This window comes from Leopardus geoffroyi, chromosome E2 (assembly GCF_018350155.1).
Source record: "Leopardus geoffroyi isolate Oge1 chromosome E2, O.geoffroyi_Oge1_pat1.0, whole genome shotgun sequence".
NCBI lineage: Eukaryota > Metazoa > Chordata > Mammalia > Carnivora > Felidae > Leopardus > Leopardus geoffroyi.
This window is the reverse complement of record NC_059335.1, coordinates 35,428,556-35,447,208: the sequence shown is the minus strand read 5'-3', so window position 1 is coordinate 35,447,208 and position 18,653 is coordinate 35,428,556. Positions and strand designations below refer to the sequence as shown.

Here is an 18,653-nt window from a genome sequence, read left to right as displayed (position 1 = left end):
TCCCTAGTCAACTTTTTATTGAAGTAATATGTATATACAGAGCAGTTCACAAATCATAAATATGCAGATGAGGGGTGCCTGGATGGCTTAGCCGGTTAAGAGTCCCGCTCTTGATAACGGCCCAGGTCAAGATCTCATGGTTAGTAAGATCGAGCCAAGCATCTGAGATTGAGCCCTGTGTTGTGCTCTGCACTGACCGTGTGGAGCCTGCTTGAGATTCTCTCTCTGCCCTGCTTGCACACTCACTTGCACACTCTCTCTCGTAATAAATAAACTTAAGAAAAAAAAAAGACACAGGGGTGCCTCAGTGGCTAAGTTGGTTAAGCATCTAGCTTCGGCTCAGAGCGTGATTTCAAGGTTTTTGAGTTCAGGCCTCGCATTGGCCTTGCACTGGTGGTGTGAAGCCTCCTTGTGATTCTCTCTCTCTTTCTCTCTCTGTCCCTTCCCCACTGGTGTACTCTCTCAAAATAAGTATATTTAAATTTTTAAAAAAATTAAATAAAAATAGAATATTCATAAAATGAATATAAATTTGCATAACCATGCAGATCAAGAAAAATGATGGTAACATCTCAGAAGCCTCTTCTTAAGGTACTGAACATATCATTTATGACCCAGCAGTTCACTTCTATGTATACAATAAAACAAATTCATGTGCATGTTCATCAAAAAACATGTATTGCAATAGCCATGCTGGAAATAACCCAATCGTCTATCAGTAGCAGTGAGATTATTACGTGAAACAACATTGATCTTACAGTGTTGTGTGAAAAATGGTAAGCATTATGTCAGTTCACTCGTTGTTTGTGCATACTCCGTTCTGTTACCATTTCTTCCTAGCAACTGTTCAAACACTTGTAATGGTGCAGGTATTATTTTTGATGTGATTTTATGTCAGTTTTCACCTTCTCCTCATAGTCATGCAGGGTAGGTATTACTCTCTTTACACGGAGTTTCAAAGACATTATTAATTGTTTTGCCCACTGGTACTTTCCCTGAAAATGGTGGCAAATGTGATACTTGAATCCACAACATTCCTATGATGGATCTCATTCTGCATGGAAGACAAAGAAATAGGAGATAATTAGACTGGATTGGAAGGTCTTCTAGTTCAAAGTTTGGCTGTCCCAGACAGCCCCTACTCTAAAATATCTTTCACTGTGTTCTCAGTGTGACCTTTGTAAAATGTATAGCTGTGGTCTCTTTGTTGTTTTAAAATCTTTAGTGTGTCTTTGTCCTATCCAGTTAGAAACTCAGACTCCTAGGCTTGGCCTGTGTTGCTCTTCTCTGGAAGCACGTAAGAGGTAGTTTGGAATGCAGGTTACTTACAAGGTTTCTACACCTGTAGTGGAGGGAGACCACTTGGAAACAGAATTGGGCAGAAGGAGAACTGTGGTGGAAATGTTGGCAAACTGTGTGGGAAGTTTGGGAACAGACCTCAAAGTTGTCTCACAGTGTGCCCAGATGGCCAGGCCTTTATATCCCTTATGTTATCTCTTAATATATGAGAGCTAACCTTAGGCAGAGCTGTCCCATGCAGCTGAGACAAACTCTGAGGGACCTGACCGCCAGCGTGAGTGCAACTTCCTTGAAGTAGGGAATCTGATGGTGCAGTGTGTCACTTCACCCCAGCAAGGCTCTGCCTGAACTGGTCAGCTTAATACTATACTATAATTGGTTTGATTATCTTGCCTACTCTCAAGACCTTGAGTTGTGGAACTATCCTCTAGTTTTTATCTTTATACCTATAAATGCAATCGGGATGAAAGAAGGAATAAATTATTTAGTGATTGGTTTTTTTAAGAAGATTAGATTATTTTTTATTTTATTTATTTTATTATTTTATTTTATTTTATTTTATTTTATTTTTTTCAACGTTTATTTTTATTTTTGGGACAGAGAGAGACAGAGCATGAATGGGGGAGGGGCAGAGAGAGAGGGAGACACAGAATCGGAAACAGGCTCCAGGCTCTGAGCCATCAGCCCAGAGCCCGACGCGGGGCTCGAACTCACGGACCGCGAGATCGTGACCTGGCTGAAGTCGGACGCTTAACCGACTGCGCCACCCAGGCGCCCCTAGATTATTTTTTAAAATTCATTTTATTGGAGCGTCTGGGTGGCTCAGTTGGTTAAGTGTCCGACTTTGGCTCACCTCATGATCTCACGGTTTGTGGGTTTGAGCCCCATGTCAGGCTCTGTGTTGACAGCTCAGAGCCTGGATCCTGCTTTGGATTGTGTCTCCCTCTCTTTCTGCCCCTTACCCACTGACACTCTGTCTCTCTGTCTTTAAAAAGTTAATTTGAAAAATTAAAAAAGCAAAATTCATTTTATTTTTTTAAGTTTATGTATTTTGAGAGAGAGACAGCAGGAGTGGGGGAAGGGCAGAGAGAGAGAGAGGGAGACGGAGGATCCCAAGCAGGCTCTGTGCTGCCAGCGCAGAGTCCTACAGAATTCACCCAACTTTGAGATCTTGACCTGAGCCTAAAACAAGAGGCTGAAACTCATCCAACTGACCCACCCAGGTGCTCCTCCTCCCTTATTTGTTTGTTTATTTTGAGAGAGAGACAGTGCAAGTGGGGATTTCTTTTCTTTTCTTTTCTTTTCTTTTCTTTTCTTTTCTTTTCTTTTCTTTTCTTTTCTTTTCTTTTCTTTTCTTTTCTTTTCTTTTCTTTTCTTTTGAGAGAGGGAGCAGTGGGGTTGGACAGAGAGAAAGAATCTTAAGCAGGCTCCATGTCCATCGTGGAGCCAGACATGGGGCTCAATCTCCTGATGGTGAGATCATGACCTGAACAGAAATCAAGAGTTGGACAGTCAGCCGACTGAGCCACCCTGGTGCCCCTTAAAAGATTGTGGCGCTCAAACTCACAACCTTGAGATCAGGAGTCGCAGGCTCCACCAGAATGAGCCAGCTAGGTGCCCCACTAATTAATTTTGAAGATAAATGTTAGAATGGTTGGTCTAATGACTGAGGTTTTCACAATGTCTACAAATTTTTCTCAGACAAGTAAATTTTGTGTCTTTAATAGTATTTTTGCAGGGAGTGCCTCTCTCCCTCTGCCCCTTCCCTGCTTGCGTATGCTCTCTCAAAATTGATAAACTTAAATAGTATCTTTACAGACAGCCTCCTTCTGTTATTTCAGAATGATTAGGAATTTAGAACTGATGTGGAAGCAGCATTCTAATTTTTGGTTCTTGATTGCTTTTGGTGATTGGTAAAGGCTTATTGTATTCTTGGATGCTTAGTATATTTTATACTTGCTGTGTTGTGGCTTAGTCTGAGCAGCCTTAATAGCTTGACTAGGATTGTTTTCCCTTTGTTGTTTCTCCTAGGGACAAGCGGATAAAGGAATGTTCATTGAATTTATTAGATATATGGGTTCACTAGATGTGTGAACTAACTAGTACTACCATTTTATAGATGAGAAAACAGGATTGGAGTTTGTCTCATCAGTCAGGATGTTATGATATTCTTTAAAGATTAACCCTTGTAGTTCTTTCCTTTAAATTCATCATTGTTGGGACACGTGGGTGGCTTAGTTGGTTAAGGTTGGACTCTTGGTCCTGATTTCACACTTCATGAAATTGAGCCCCATGTTGGGCTCTGTGCTGACTATGTGGGGCCTGCTTGGGATTCCATCTCCCCCTCCCTCTCTACCACTGCCCTGCTTGTGTGCTCTCTCTCTCAAAAACAAACAAAAAACCATAAAGGTAATCGTTGTTGTTATGTGAAAGAAATTATATAAGTAAAATAGAAAAAAATACACTAATTTTTTTAAATTCTCAGCTTAACGTTTCTGAATATTTCACTTTTGTTTTTGGGTTAAAAATACTGATGCTATAAAAATATTTTATGCCTTCGGGTGCCTGGCTGACTCAGTTGGGGAACATGTGATTCTTGATCTTGGGGTTGTGAGTTTGAGCCCCATGTGGGGTGTAGAGATTACATAAGTAAAAATTAAAAAAAAGTATTTTGTATCGTGTCCTTTAAGATCTAGAGTTTCTGTAAATATAATTTAAAAATTGTATTAAAATTTCAAGTTTATTTTTAATGTGATATAAAATAGATTTTAAAATTTATTAAGTTAATAAAACTTACACCAAGAGTTTTATTAAAGATAATCTCAAGCGCAAGAGTAGAACAGTGTAATATAATCTTCCCAAATCTATCATCCTTTTTTTAAGTCATGACTAATCTTGTTTCAGGCTTTTTTTTTTTTTTTTTTTTTTTTTTTTAAATTTATTTTGAGAGAGAGAGAGAGCACACGTGGGGGAGGAGCAGAAAGAGAGGGAGAGCGAGGACCCCAAGCAGGCTTCTTCTCACTGTCAGTCCAGAGCCTGACGAGGTGATAGGTCCCACGAACTGTGGCATCATGCATGACCTGAGCTGAAATCAAGAGTTGGACACTCTACCGACTGAGCCACCTAGGCGCCCCCAGTCTTTGGTTTTAAAACTTGTCTCATACATAATTTTATTTATTTATATATTAATTTAAACCAAACCATAATGCCACTGTCATATCTTAAAAAAAAAAAAAAAGCATAATAATTTCTAAATGTAATATCCAGTTAACACTCAAATTTCCTGTTTGCCTCATCTAAAAAATCTCATATAACACGTGGGTTTGAATTAGGATCCAATAAAATAAACATTTGTTCAATTGGCCCTCATTAAAGATCTTTTAAAATCTTTGGTTTTCCGGGGTGCCTGGGTGGCTTAGTCAGTTAAACATCAACTTTGGCTCAGGTCATGATCTCACAGTTCCTGAACCCACAGCATTGGGCTCTCTATTGTCAGCGCAGAGCCTGCTTCGGATTCTCTGTCCCCCTCCCCACTTCTTAAACAAATAAATAAAAACTTTAAATCAGATTGTCTTATAGCTACCAAGTGTGAGTTTTGCTGATTATAGCTCCAGGGTGATGTTTAACATGTTCTTTTGTCTCTTGTATTTCCCGTAAATCAGTAAATTTAGAAGCTTAATAGATTAGGTTTTTTCTTCCCTTAAAACAGTTTTAAAGGTAGTAGTATATACTTTTCATCAGGAGGTTTGCAGTGTCTGGTTGCCTCTATTTTTGTGATTTTTAGTAGACTTTGTTCATTGATTAGATTCATTTGTTCAGGATTGCAAAATGATGGTACTCTTGTTATGCATTCTTGAAATAGTTCTGTAAAAAGAAACTTGCTCTTACCAACTATATGGTTATCTGAGGTACAGTTTATAAAAGAAGGGCAAGATTAATGTTTGTTTCTGTGTTTATTTCCAAGTTTTCAGAGTGACTCGATTCCTGGCTTCTGAACATGACTGTGAATATGAGTTTTTTAAAAAAAAATTTTAATGTTTGTTTATTTTTGAGAGACAGAGTCAGAGCACAGGCAGGGCATGAACACAGAGAGAGGGAGACACAGAATCTGAAGCAGGCTCCAGTCTCCAAGCTGTCAGCACAGAGCCTGATGTGGGGCTCAAACTCAAGAACCGCAAGATCATGACCCAAGCCAAAGTTGGACGTGTAACCAACTGAGCCATCCAGTCACCCCAAATAGGAGGTTTTTTTAGCATTCTTTTTTATTTGAGGTGTGGGGGTGGGGGGAGGGAGAGCGTGCAAGCGCATGTGAGTACGGGAGACGGGCAGAGGGAGAGAATCCCAAGCAGGTTCTTTGCTGAGTGCGGAGTCCCAACGTGGGGCTTGATCTCACTACACTGGGATCATGACTTGAGCCGAAATTACAAGTTGTATGCTCAACTAACTAAGCCACCCAGGCACCCCAGGAGCTCATATATTTTTAACTTTTGATGTATGTGTTTTAGTATTAAAATTTTTTTTATTAACATCTTTTTATTTATTTTTGAGAGACAGAGCATGAGTGGGGGAGGGGCAGAGAGAGGGAGACCCAGAATCTGAAGCAGGCTCCATGCTTCAATCCGTCAGCACAGAGCCCAGTGCAAGCAGCTGATGGTTGCTGAAGGTTGAGGTGGCTGTAGCAATTCCTTAACATTGATTGGCTCTTCCTTTCATGGATGATTTCTCTGTAGCATGTGATGCTGTTTGGTAGTATTTAATTTGCAGTAGAATGTGTTTCAAAATTGTGGAGTCAGTCCTCTCAGGCCCTGCCTGCCACTGCTTTACTAAGTTGGTAAGTTGATAGTTGATAAACAAACTTCGTTGTCATTCCAACAATCTTCACAGCATCTTCACCAGGAGTAAATTCCATCTCAAGTAACCACTTTGCTCCTTTAAAAGAATCAACTCTTCATCTGTTAAAGTTTTTTTTTTTCTTTGAGAGAGAGCGAGCAAGCTGGGGAAGGGCAGAGGGGGAGAGAATCTTTTTTTTTTTTTTTTAAATGTTTTTTTTAATCTTTGTTTATTGAGAGAGAGAGACAGTGCAGGCAGGGGAGGGACAGAGAGAAGGAGGGAGACACAGAATCTGAAGCAGGCTCCAGACTCTGAGCTGTCAGCATAGAGCCTGACACAGGGCTCGAACCCACGAACAGTGAGATGACCTGAGCTGAAGTCAAGAGTTGAACACCTACCTGACTGAGCCACCCAGCCACCCCTCATCTGTTAAAATTTTATCATGAGATTGCAGTAATTCAGTTACATCTTCAGGCCGCACTTCCAGTTCTGGTTCTCGTGCTGTTTCTAGCACATCTGTAGTTACTTCTTCCACTGAAGTCTTGAACCCCTTAAAGTCATCTCCACGGACTTGGAATCAACTTCTGTAACTCTTGTTACTTTTGATATTTTGACCTTTTCCCCATGATCACGAATGTTCTTGGATGGCATTTAGAATGCTAAGTCCCTTCCAGAAGGTTTTCACTTTACTTTGCCCAGATCCATCATCAAGTATTATCATTATCTGTGGTGGCTGTAGCTTAACAAAATGTACTTCTTAAATAGTAAGACTTGAAAAATCTGAAGGACTTCGGGGGCACTTGGGTGGCTCCGTCAGTTAAGCATTGGACTTCGGCTCAGGCCATGAACTTGCTTTCGTGAGTTTGAGCCCTGCATCAGGCTCTGTGCTGACAGCTCAGAGCCTGGAGCCTGTTTGGATTCTGTGTCTCCTTCTTTCTCTGCCCTTCCCCTGCTCGCACTCTGTCTGTCTCTCTCTCAAAAATAAATAAAGATTAAAAAAAAAAAAAGTCTAATAAAGGGCTCTTTGATCCGTCGGGCTGCGGAATGGATGTTGTGTTAGCAGACCTGAAAACAACAATAATCTTCTTGTATATCTCCACCAGAGCTCTTGGGTGACCAGGTGCATTGTCAGTGATCAGTAATCTTTTGAAAGGAGTCTTTCTTTCTGAACATTAGGTCTCAACAGTGGTTTTTAAATATTCAGCAAATCATGTTGTAAACAGATGTACTGTCCTGTAGGCTTTGTTCCATTTTTAGAGCACAGGAGGGTCAATTTAGCATAATTTGTAAGGACCCTAGGAGTTTTGGAATGGTCAGTGAGCATTGGGTTCACCTTAAAAATCGCCTGCTGCATTTGCCCTTAACAAGAGAGTCAGCTTGTCTTTTGAAGCTTTGAAGTCAGGCATTGGCTTGTCTCTAGCTGTGGAAGTCCTAAATGGCATTTTCTTCTTCTTTTTAATGTTTGTTTATTTTTGAGAGAGAGATAGAGGGAGGGAGGGAAAACACAAGTGGGGGAGGGGCAGAGATAGAGGGAGACACAGAATCCGAAGCAGGCTCCAGGCTGAGCTGTCAGCACAGAGCCCGACACGGGACTCAAACCCATGGACTGCGAGAACATGACAGCAAGATCATGACATGAGCTAAAGTCAGGACATTTCACCAACTGAGCCACCCATGTGTCCCTGGCGTTTTCTTCTAATAAAATTCTGTTTCATCGACATTGAAAAATCTTTTGCTTACTGTAGCTGCCTTCGTTATCTGGCCAGATCTTCTGGATGACTTGCTGCAGCTTCTACATCAGCCTTTGCTTCACCTTGTGCTTTTATATTAGGGAGATGGCTTCTTTCCTTAAACTCCATGAACCAACCTTTGCTAACTTACCGCTTTTTTTCTGGAGCTTCCTCACCTCTCTCAGGCTTTATAGAATTGAAGAAAAGTTGGGGCCTTGATCTGAATTAGGCTTTGGCTTAAGGGAATATTATGGCTGGTTTGATCTTCTGTCCAGGCCATGACAACTTCTTCTTTACCAGCAAGAAGATTCTTCTGCTTTCTTATCATTCATGTGTTCACTGGAGTAACACTTGTAATGTCCTACAAGAAACTTCCTTTTTTAGTGTTTACAACTTGGCTAACTTACGCACAAGAGGACTGGCTTTTGGCCTGTTTGGCCAAGAGGACTTTGAATGTGCCTTCCTTAACAAGAGGACTTTGAATGTGCCTTCCTTAACTAACCTTAATCATATCTATCTTTTGATTTCAAGTGAGATATGTTTGACTCTTCCTTTCATTTGAACACTTAAGAGGACATTGTAGGATTATTAATTGGTCTAATTTCAATATTGTTTTATCTCAGGTAACAGGAGGGAGAGAAGGTGGGGGAGCAGCTGGTTGCTGTGGTAGTCAGAACACATACATTTGTTATGTTTGCTGCCTTCTATGGATGTAGTTCTTGGTGCCCCCAAACAATTACAGTAGTAACATCACTGATCACAGACCATCATCACTGATCACAGACCATCATAAGAAATATAATGGGAAAATTTGAAATATTGTGAGAATTACCAAAATGTGACACAGAAACAAGAATGAGCAAATGTTACTGGAAAAATGGCTTTGATACACAGTTGCCATAAACCTTCAATCTGAAAAACAAAAAAATATATCTTAAAATTGCTGTAATGCAATAAAATGAAGTATGGCTATGTATCTTAGTAGAGATGTACCATCAAATTAACATTTTAAAGTTATTTAGAATAGTTCTTGATATAGTTACACCACCAACTGGGTATAGTATTGGATTCATTGTTTTCATATTACCTTCAATATTTAGGGAATATCTTTTACTTAATTAAAGTTTGCTTGGTAATTATGTAAAGTTTTTGTTCCCAAAGTTAAATATGTAAAACAACTTTTATTTAAAGAGCAATTTAATCTTATTAGAAATATATTATATATTGAAATGGATTCAGTTCTCACTGCCTGTCCTTTTACTGCAGTTTCTACGTTCCCCCCCAAATCTTCTATTTTCATTCATTTCTGTTTTGGCTGCAGATCATGGTCAGATTTGTTTCATTTAGAACTTGGGTGCTATTAATGGAGTTCTTTCACGCTTGAGAATGTTCTCATTTTTATTTAAAGTCCAATTATAACTAATATGAAATTATTTCTTTATTATTTATTTTGAGAGAGAGTGTAAGTGGGGGAGGAGCAGAGAGGGGAATGAGAGAATGCCAAGCAGGCTCTACACACTCAGCGCAGAGCCTGACTCAGGACTCGAACCCATGAACTGTGAGACCATGACCTGAGCCAAAATCAAGAGTTGGATGCTCAACCGACTGAGCCACTTAGGTGCCCCTAAATATGAGATTCTTGAGTCAAGGTTACCCCTGGTTTTATAAATATTGCTCCCCATTGTTTCTTCCGCAACATGTAATGCCAAAGGTTCCCCGACTGTCTTTCCTTGTCTCTCTCCTTCCTCATGCATTTTATTTTAGATAACTAACTTTTCCTACCAATATCTACTCCTAACCTCAGTATCCCTGTAAATTTTCTTTTAGAGTTCATTAACTTTATGTATATGCTGTAGCATTGGTTATTCTGCATCAGCCTTTCTTGTGCTGTGGTATACCTTTCAGTCTTCCCATTCAGATCTTTATTTATTTCATGGATACTTTTGTTGCTTTCTTTGATTTTTTTTTTTTTCCCCACGTGGATTGTACTAGATTTTATGTGGATTGAAATAGATTGTTAGGTGATTACCTTTTCTGAAGGTTTTGCTTTTAAGACATTTTTGCTTTAAGACATAATTTGCTTTTAAGACATTTTTTTTTATCTATCTATATATATTTTTATCTAAACATTTGTTTATTTTTGAGAGAGAGAGAGCATGAGCAGGGGAAGGGCAGAGAGAGAGGGAGAGACAGGTCCGAAGCATGCTTCAGGCTCTGAGCTGTCCGCACAGAGCCCTGGGCTCATGAACCGTAAGATCGTGACCTGAGACTTTTGACCGGAGTCAAAAGTCGGATGCTTAGCTGACTGAGCCACCCAGGCGCGCTTGCTTGTTTTTAAATTTTTATTTTTATTGTGAGGGAGAAAGAACAGGCAGGGGAGGGGCAGTGAGAGAGGAAAAGAGAGAATCCTAAGCAGCCTTAATTTTCTTAAATATGCAAGCTTGCTTTCATTTCCTTCTGTTATCCTGTCTTTGAGCCAGTCTTTTGCCTTTTTCAGGACTTTTCCCCTTCAAAAATTAAAGCAGTTCTTAGAATTTCTTTGGTAGTATGAAATACTGTTTACTGAACTCTTCTGTATATTTGGGCAAGTCCTTTCAAATGTATGTTCTCCATCTGTCTTGTTTGTTTCTTTGGTCTGTTTATTTTACAGTTTCTTCCAGATAGGTTCCATGCTGAGTCTCTGGATTTTTGCTCATCTTTGAATTAACCCAATTATTTACTCACTTGTAAACAATCTTGGGGATGCTTGAGGGCTGGGAAGTATGTTGGGGGTAGTCTGCCATTTGTTTTCAAATTCGGTAATGGTTGCCACTGCCACAGCCTCCTCTTCATTCTGCTTCACCAGCATTCTCCTTTGGCTAGATGGTTTGCCCTAGACGTTAAAAGTAGCATCTTGAATTTGGTTGTTTCCTCAGCTCTAGCTCCTTTGTCATTCTGCAGTATGTTGATCTGGGTTTCTAAATGGATAGTCTCTTTTCTTTCATGGGTCAGCTGGCCCCTGGTTCCTCAACTGAACAAAGGATATAGGTTTTGGAACATTTATCAGTCCCAAACATTTTTACTTGTGGATTTATCAGTCTCTAATAGAAATCTACATTTGGCCTGTCATTTGAGGTGCTAAAAATGAGCTATCTTCCATATCTCTCTGGATCAGTTCTTTCAGGAGTATGTTTTATTGAAAATGGAAATTAGGAAGTTTTTTGTTACTCGGAAAAAAGTGCTCATAGTTCCACCATCTTTGAGTTAGGGCTTTGAAAGTTTTGTCCTTAAAATTAATGATTTTCATTAGAATTAACCCTGATTACTTGCTGCATGGTTTTTTCTTATTCTTTTCAATATATTAAACTGCTTCAAATACATGCACTATTTTTTTAAATAAAGTAACCCAAAGTATATTACAGATAATAACCTGTATATATAATTTTAAGAATTAAAATTGTTTAACAAGTGTAAGAAACACAAAGAGGTTCCATTATTTGTATAAAACATATTACAGTGTAAAAACTGTAATTGTTATATAGAGAGTTACTGCCTTCAGTTTAAATTTTAAAAATCTGGTACTTTATAACTGTAGAATCTTGGGCATATTTTGGACCTTTGAGGTCATTTGTAGGTTAGGTTTTGTATTTTTATTTATATAAATCTTTTTGATCTTGTGGGAAAATCTGTATCCATATATAAATATATAAAATCTGTTTGTACAACAGCTATGGTTGAAGACACAATTCATCAGATAATTGCTGCTTTATAAGTATTCCACCAAAAGAAGAATAAGTATTAATAAAGAAGGATTTTTGTTGTTTTGGACTATGAAAGTTACTTGACTACCTTGTAAGATTACTCATAGCATTTGTGGACAACCTTCATTAGTCATCTTCTTATACTTAAAATGAGCTAAAATAAATGGGGCTCTTTCTGTATAAGATGTATTATTTCATGTAATTACCCTTCATACAATTATGTCTTTAATCCTCCTCCATATGTTCTCTAGGGCAGATAGTGCCCCATTTCTCTGACCATTTCACATGATTTTCTGGATCTCTACCATCATAAATGCATTATTTGTTAACGTTCCTCTTACTACGTGACTTCTAAATGAGAATGTGTTGTTCTAGCCGCAGATCAGATCATTATAGAAGTATTATGGCATGCCTTTGGTATAGTTAATTTATTTTTAATGTAGCCTACAGATTTTATCAGATTGTAATGTAGTTACTTAACTAAAACTTTGAATTATTTTATTGGTCCCACTCCTGTACAGTGGGTGGAATGGTTTTTTTTTTTTTTTTTTTTTTTTTTTTTAAGGGAGGGGGTGAGAGGGAGACAGAGGGAGGGAAATCCGGGGAGGGGCAGGGAGAGGAGAGAGACAACCCCAAGCAGGGATCCCAGCACTGTCAATGCAGAGCCCAACACAGGGCTCAATCTCACGAACTGTGAGATCATGACCTGAGCCAAAAATCAAGAGTCAGACACTTAACCAACCGATTGGGTCAGCCAGGTGCCCCGGAAGGTTTGAATTTTAAGTAAAAATGCATAGGGCTTGGTCTTGTGGGATCAATAAAATCTTGCCATAACATCTTTGTAATCCAAGATCATGTCTTTACAATACCACTTTATGTTTTTTATTAAAGCCTTTTAAAAAAACTTTATTTTTTTAACATGAAATTTATTGTCAAATTCGTTTCCCTATGAAAAAATTTTTAGAGAGCATGAGTGAAGGAGAGGGGCAGAGGGAGAGGCAGAGAGAGAATCTTAGGCAGGCTCCATGCTCTGTGATCATGACCTGAGCTGAAGTCAGGAGTCGGGATGCTCAACTGACTGAGCCACTGAGGTGCCCCAAAATATCACTTCAGTTTTAGAAGAAAAAAGTGGCTTCTAATGAAGGGCACCATGGTATCACAGACTGAATATTCCATACACCTAGCAGCTATAAAAACATACCTTCTGATCCTACTACTCTCCAGCAAGTTATGTGTGACATTTGTCCCTTTTTGTTGCAACCTTGATTTTCTTAAAAAACAAATCTGTATTTGTAATGACATGATATTGTTTGTCTATATATACTGAGGGTGGTTGTTAAGATTGAATGGCTGTAATAGAAGCTATAAAATTATATTGTAGAAATGAATGTAAATGGTTAGAAGGGAGCTTCGTAAAATTCTGCCTATTCTAGTTAAAACAAAAAGTTAAATTTGTTTTTTTGGGTTTTGTTGGCTGTGACGACAGTCTAGTGGAATGTCTTCCATCTTTTAGATTGATGTAACAGTACCAGATAAGTCACTAGGTTCAAGAATCATGATCTAGTCTCCTGACTCCCTCTGCCTTTTTTTTTTTCTTTTTTGTTATTAAATGCATTTGCATACAGTTTACGTTTTGCCTCAAATTCTCTTTCCTCCAGCTCTATGTGTGATTTTTGTCACTTCAATATTTTAAGTCTGTTTATATGTTAAATCTTTAGAGAAGGCCTTTCTCAGGCACCACTCCCCCCTCCTATCAATATCACAACACCTTGTTTTGTTTTTTATATGACAGTTTATCAGAAAAATTTCATAACTTTTTCCCCCTGTGAAAATGTACTTCATGAGAGGTACAGAACCCGTTGGTCTCGTCTTCTGCTGTATTTGCTGTACCTTGAATAGTATCTAGCATGTATTCAGATTTTTGTTAAACCAGATATTCTTGCTCCTCTGAGCAAGAGCTCCATTTGGTTGGAGCATAGATAGATTTATTTCTAATTAATTTGAATTGTCCCTTTAAGATAATGTTTTCAGCATTCCAGGGGATAGTAAAAAAATAATCTCTGCCTTTATAGGACTTAAGGAATTGTAAGAACCCACAACCCAGTACATTGTGAGTAGGGCCGCAATAACTTTTAGACATGGAGAAGTTCTTGATTATCTGATTTTATTGATTTTATCTTGAAGATGTATGTGGGACAGTGTAAAAATTGGTCTTATTTAGCTTCCTGTATTTTCTGGCTGGGGAAAACTGAAACTGAAATAAGTTAACTCAGCCAGCTACCACATAATTATGATACAGTACAAAGAGCATAGGATTTGGAGTTGGAGTATGAATCCAGATTTCTCAACTCATCGACTCTGTAATTTGACGCTCAAGTTGTCTGATTTAAGTGTTCAACTCTTCATCTATAAAATTACAGTAAATTTTGGCAGAGTTGTTGAAGATTAAACCAAGGAAGCTTAGTACTGTACTTAGCCTAAAGTGCAAGTGTTATTTATAATATTTTTAAAAAGCATTTAGTAAGAGAATGATTACTCACTCTGTACTTAAAATGCACTAAGTTCTTTTCTAGACTAGATGCAAAGAGGTGAGTATAACTGCACAAATTCCCTGTTCTCGTACAACTTAAAGTCTAGTGAGGGACATAGAAAATAAACATAAATTATCAGGTGATTTTAAGTGCTATAGTGAAAAGTAATGCAGGGTGAAGGGGAGATTGTGGGGCAGGTCATGTAGTTATGAAAGGAACTGATAGAACAGCCTGTGTTAGCATTCTGAAGCTTTCTAATTAGAATAGCAGTAACATTGGTAAATTTGAGAAACAGCACAAAACTAATAGAGGCCAGGGGCAGCATCTAAATAAAGTACTGAAGTCAGACTGTTTTTTTTTTTTTTTTAGGGCCCTGCCTTGTAGGTTATTGTAATGAGTTACAGTTGTCTTAAATTTCAGGTTACGTATTTAGGGTACAAATAATGCACAGAAAAAGTGATACTCTTACAGCTCCAGTTACAAAATTATTGCCTTACAACTTAAAAAAAACAGCCACTTAATATTCTAACTACATGTCATTTATGTTACTTGGTGTTTTGGTTTAGATGTTGACCAAAGTGCACACAGTTTTATATACATGGACTGGTTAGTTTCTTGTTTTTTTTTTTCTGCCAGTGACTGTAGGAAACATTAAAAAAACCTTTAATTATAAAATATGGGTACCTCTATTTCATTAATTCCAATAACTCTTATTCAACATGAAAAATTAATATTGAGATTTGCCTAGAGACTTTTTTAATCCTCTTAAAAATATTTATTCATTTTTGGGAGAGAGAGCGTGAGTGGGGGAGGATCAGAGAGAGAGGAAGGACAGAGGATCCGAAGTGGGCTCTGCACGGACAGCAGTGAACCCAATGCAGGGCTCGAACTGATGAACTGTGAGATCATGACCTGAGCTGAAGTCAGACATTCAACCCCCTGAGCCACTCAGGCACCCCAAGTTTTTCAATCCTCCTTAATGTTGACTATAAATTCATATTTTTGGTCTTTTTAGATTGTGAATCGGCACGGTCCTGAGGCAGACAGGCATTTATTACGCTGCCTATTTTCGCATGTGGATTTCAGTGGCGATGGTAAAAGCAGTGGCAAAGATTTTCATCAGGTATTGGGTCTTACAGAGCTTATGTTTACTTAGATCTAATTGTTCAGCAAATTGCATTTTGGGCATAGTGTATGTATTAAGTGACATACACAAATCATCCAGAGGTAATCTCAGCTGAATGGCTAAAAGGTATTGGGACTTGTTTTTTTTTTTTTTTTTTCCTTTCTTTCTCCTTCCTGACTACAGAGCTTTACAGCTACCTAGTTCAGGCTTAGAGTGCTGGGGATCAGGCCTGCCTGAAGGAACTAAGAATGAGGGGGGGAATACTGCTTGACAAGTAAGTAAGGCAGAGAGAGAGGCTCTTTTTCTTAAAACAAAAAAACCAAAACTTTTTTTTTTTAATGTTTATTCATTTTTGAGAGAGACGAGCACGAGCAGGGGAGGGGCAGAGAGAGGGAGACACAATTAGAAGCAGGCTCCAGGCTCTGAGCTGTTAGCATGGAGCTCAACTCGGTGCTCATGATCTGTGAGATCACATCCTGAGCTGAAGTTGGACAATTAACCGACTGAGCCACCCAGGTGCCCCAGGACTGTCTTTTTCTAGATTGAGTTTCTTTGGCTTGATTTTCAATCTGGTAATAATCTTGTCATGATGTTATTCCTTATGGATACCTTGTCGTTGGACTCTATTTTGTAGAAATGTTGGTTTAACACTTGTTGCTAATAGACTCTACGAGTTTAAGTGTGATTTTAAAGAGCTGATTTGATAATGTAGAAACAATATCCAATATTGGATTACACTTCACTGTTCTGAGCATCTCTGCATCTGTTTGTGAAGAAGATGAATGTTAATGCTAATGAAAATTCACTTTTTATTTTTAAAGACTCAGTTTCTGATTCAGGAGTGTGCGTCGCTGATTACAAAGCCAAATTTTATCTCGACGCTGTCCTATGCCATTGATAACCCATTGCACTATCAGAAGGTTGGTATTGCTTTTATCTTTAGTAGTCCTAAGGATGTGACTTTCTGAAAAGACCTTAAATCTTGATATCATAATGACACGTTGTAATTTAAAAATCTCAGTAGTTACTTTAGGGTTTTTTAGTTTTCTAACAAAATCAAGATGGTTCATTTGATCATAAATAGAACCTTAACTAAAACCAGATCATGCAAAGGCTTGTTTGTCAGTCCATAGTTCTAGGACTTGGTGTATTCTTTCTAGCAACACTACAGAATTATGTCACTCCTGTGTAGCACCATATTTGGGTGAATAGATGCTTTTATAAACTTACTGAAAATCCTAAGTTTGTCTTGTTTTTTAAGTTCTTCTTGTTTTGAAATAAAGTTTGGTTTGTTTCAGAGTTTAAAGCCTGCACCCCACTTATTTGCCCAGCTGAGTAAAGTTCTCAAGTTAAGCAAAGTACAAGAGGTATGTGATTTAAAAAGAGATACATGCAAAATTGGAATTAAAAACTGCCAGTTGACTCTTTGATCAATCTAACCCTTCTTGTTTCAGGTAATTTTTGGCCTTGCCCTCTTGAATTCTTCCAGTTCAGATCTTAGAGGTTTTGGTAAGTTCTTTTTTCTTAGAGATCTTGTAGTGAAGTTATTTCTTTAAAATCCATGAGTTTTTGAATCTTGAGGCACCATAGTTTAGATTTAGAGAGTAAGATAATCTAAGATTATTTTCTTTTGGCCTCTCTTATGAATGTGTGTATGCATAGTAAAACCTAATATAATATAAAACTTACCATCATAAACATTTAAAATTTTTAAAAATTTTTTTAAATTAAAAAAATGTTTATTTTGAGAATATGAGTGGGGGAGAGGGTGGAGACAGTGAATCCCAAGCAATCTCCATGCTGTCAGTGCAGAGGCCGACGTGGGGCTCCCATCTCAGGACTGCAAGATCACAACCTGGGCTGATATGAAGAGTTGGGTGCTTAACTGACTGAGCCACCCAGGCACCCCCTTCTTCATAACCATTTTTAAATGTATAGTTCAGTAATACATTCACAGTGTTGTGTAATAGATGTCTGGAATTCTTTGTTTTGCAAAACTGATACACTATACCCACTGAACAGCTCTCCATTTCCCCCTTCTACCAGCCCCCAGCAGTTGGTCTCTTATTTTATACTTGCCACCTAGAACTGTGAAAATATTAGAGGGTGAAGGGTGAGTTGGTGAATAAGAATGATGGTCATCTGTGTTCTGATGTGGCTCTTTACCCATTGTGGTGTTAAAGTAACTTGTGATTTTTGGTTTACCTGACTTTTAGCTGCCCAGTTTATCAAACAGAAGCTTCCTGATCTTCTGCGTTCTTACATTGACGCAGACGTCAGTGGAAATCAAGAAGGTGGCTTCCAAGATATAGCAATAGAGGTCCTACATCTCCTCCTCTCCCATCTCCTCTTTGGGCAGAAGGGAGCCTTTGGAGTTGGACAGGAACAAATAGACGCTTTTCTTAAGACGCTGCGCAGAGGTAAAGGAGTGTTTGTTGCCTACAAAAGATGATTTCGTGACAAGGATTTTAGAATATAAGTGAAGACCATGATTTATCTATAAGTTGGTAATTTTTTAAGTAAGTAATTTGTAATTTTAAATATGAAAGTTAAAGCCTCATAGGAAAGGTATAAAATGAACGTAACTGTAGTAATATTGTTATGTAGATACAGTCTCGGTTAAGACTTGGTATATTTCCATGTAGTCTTTTTTCTCCCTTAGGGTGATGGAGACTACACTGTGGTGACATGTTCTTTTTACTTAAGAAAATTGGTCATTATTGATATACCCACTTTGCCTATCTGGCTATTTGAAATGCTATGCTAAGAGAACTCTTGGCTTCTGTTGTTGCCATTCTTCTTTTCTCCCATCTTTCTTTCAGAGATATAAGTAGTCTTTTTGAAACAAATCTTTTTTTTTTAAATATTTTTTTAAAACTTGATTTATTTATTTTTGAGAGAAGGGGTGGCAGAGAGAGAATCCCAAGCAGGCTCAACGCTATCAACATGAAGCCTGATGTGGGGCTCAAACTCTGTGAGATCACCACTTTTAACTGACTGAGCCACCCAGGCATCCCTAAAACAAGTGTTGATGATAAACTAACCACTGTCCGTTTCCACTGTTACTTTGCTTTCTGATGTTTAAATACCTGAATTTTAAACTGCATTAACTTTCTCAGTGATAAGTTTTCTTATCAATGAAACAAATAGACAATGATATTTTGATGGTCTATGATGCTTTCTTTGTGTGAGAACTGATAGTTAATCTTGTGAAATTTTAAAGTAATATTTAGGATGTGAATTGGCCACAAGATATTGGGATCCTAGCATAAAAACTTTACAAATATACTTGAGCAATTTTTGTGATGAGCAAATATTCAAATTTTGGAGTCGGTGTTAAAGTTGTAACTTGGGCTAGCTGGATTGGAAAAAACTGAATAACCTTTGGACATGAACT

General features: G+C 38.2%; 1 protein-coding gene across 9 annotated transcripts in view; it reads left to right on the top strand.

Moving 5' to 3' along the window:
* The window catches only part of CNOT1 (CCR4-NOT transcription complex subunit 1), a 102,814-nt gene that overhangs the window by 29,147 nt on the left and 55,014 nt on the right, over nucleotides 1-18,653 (top strand). For all 9 annotated transcript variants that reach the window (XM_045442945.1, XM_045442940.1, XM_045442943.1 and 6 more), the window contains exons 3-7: nucleotides 15,146-15,253; nucleotides 16,078-16,176; nucleotides 16,555-16,623; nucleotides 16,711-16,765; nucleotides 17,473-17,676. In XM_045442945.1, coding sequence (XP_045298901.1) covers nucleotides 15,146-15,253; nucleotides 16,078-16,176; nucleotides 16,555-16,623; nucleotides 16,711-16,765; nucleotides 17,473-17,676 — 535 coding nt within the window. The remainder of the gene's footprint in view (nucleotides 1-15,145; nucleotides 15,254-16,077; nucleotides 16,177-16,554; nucleotides 16,624-16,710; nucleotides 16,766-17,472; nucleotides 17,677-18,653) is intronic.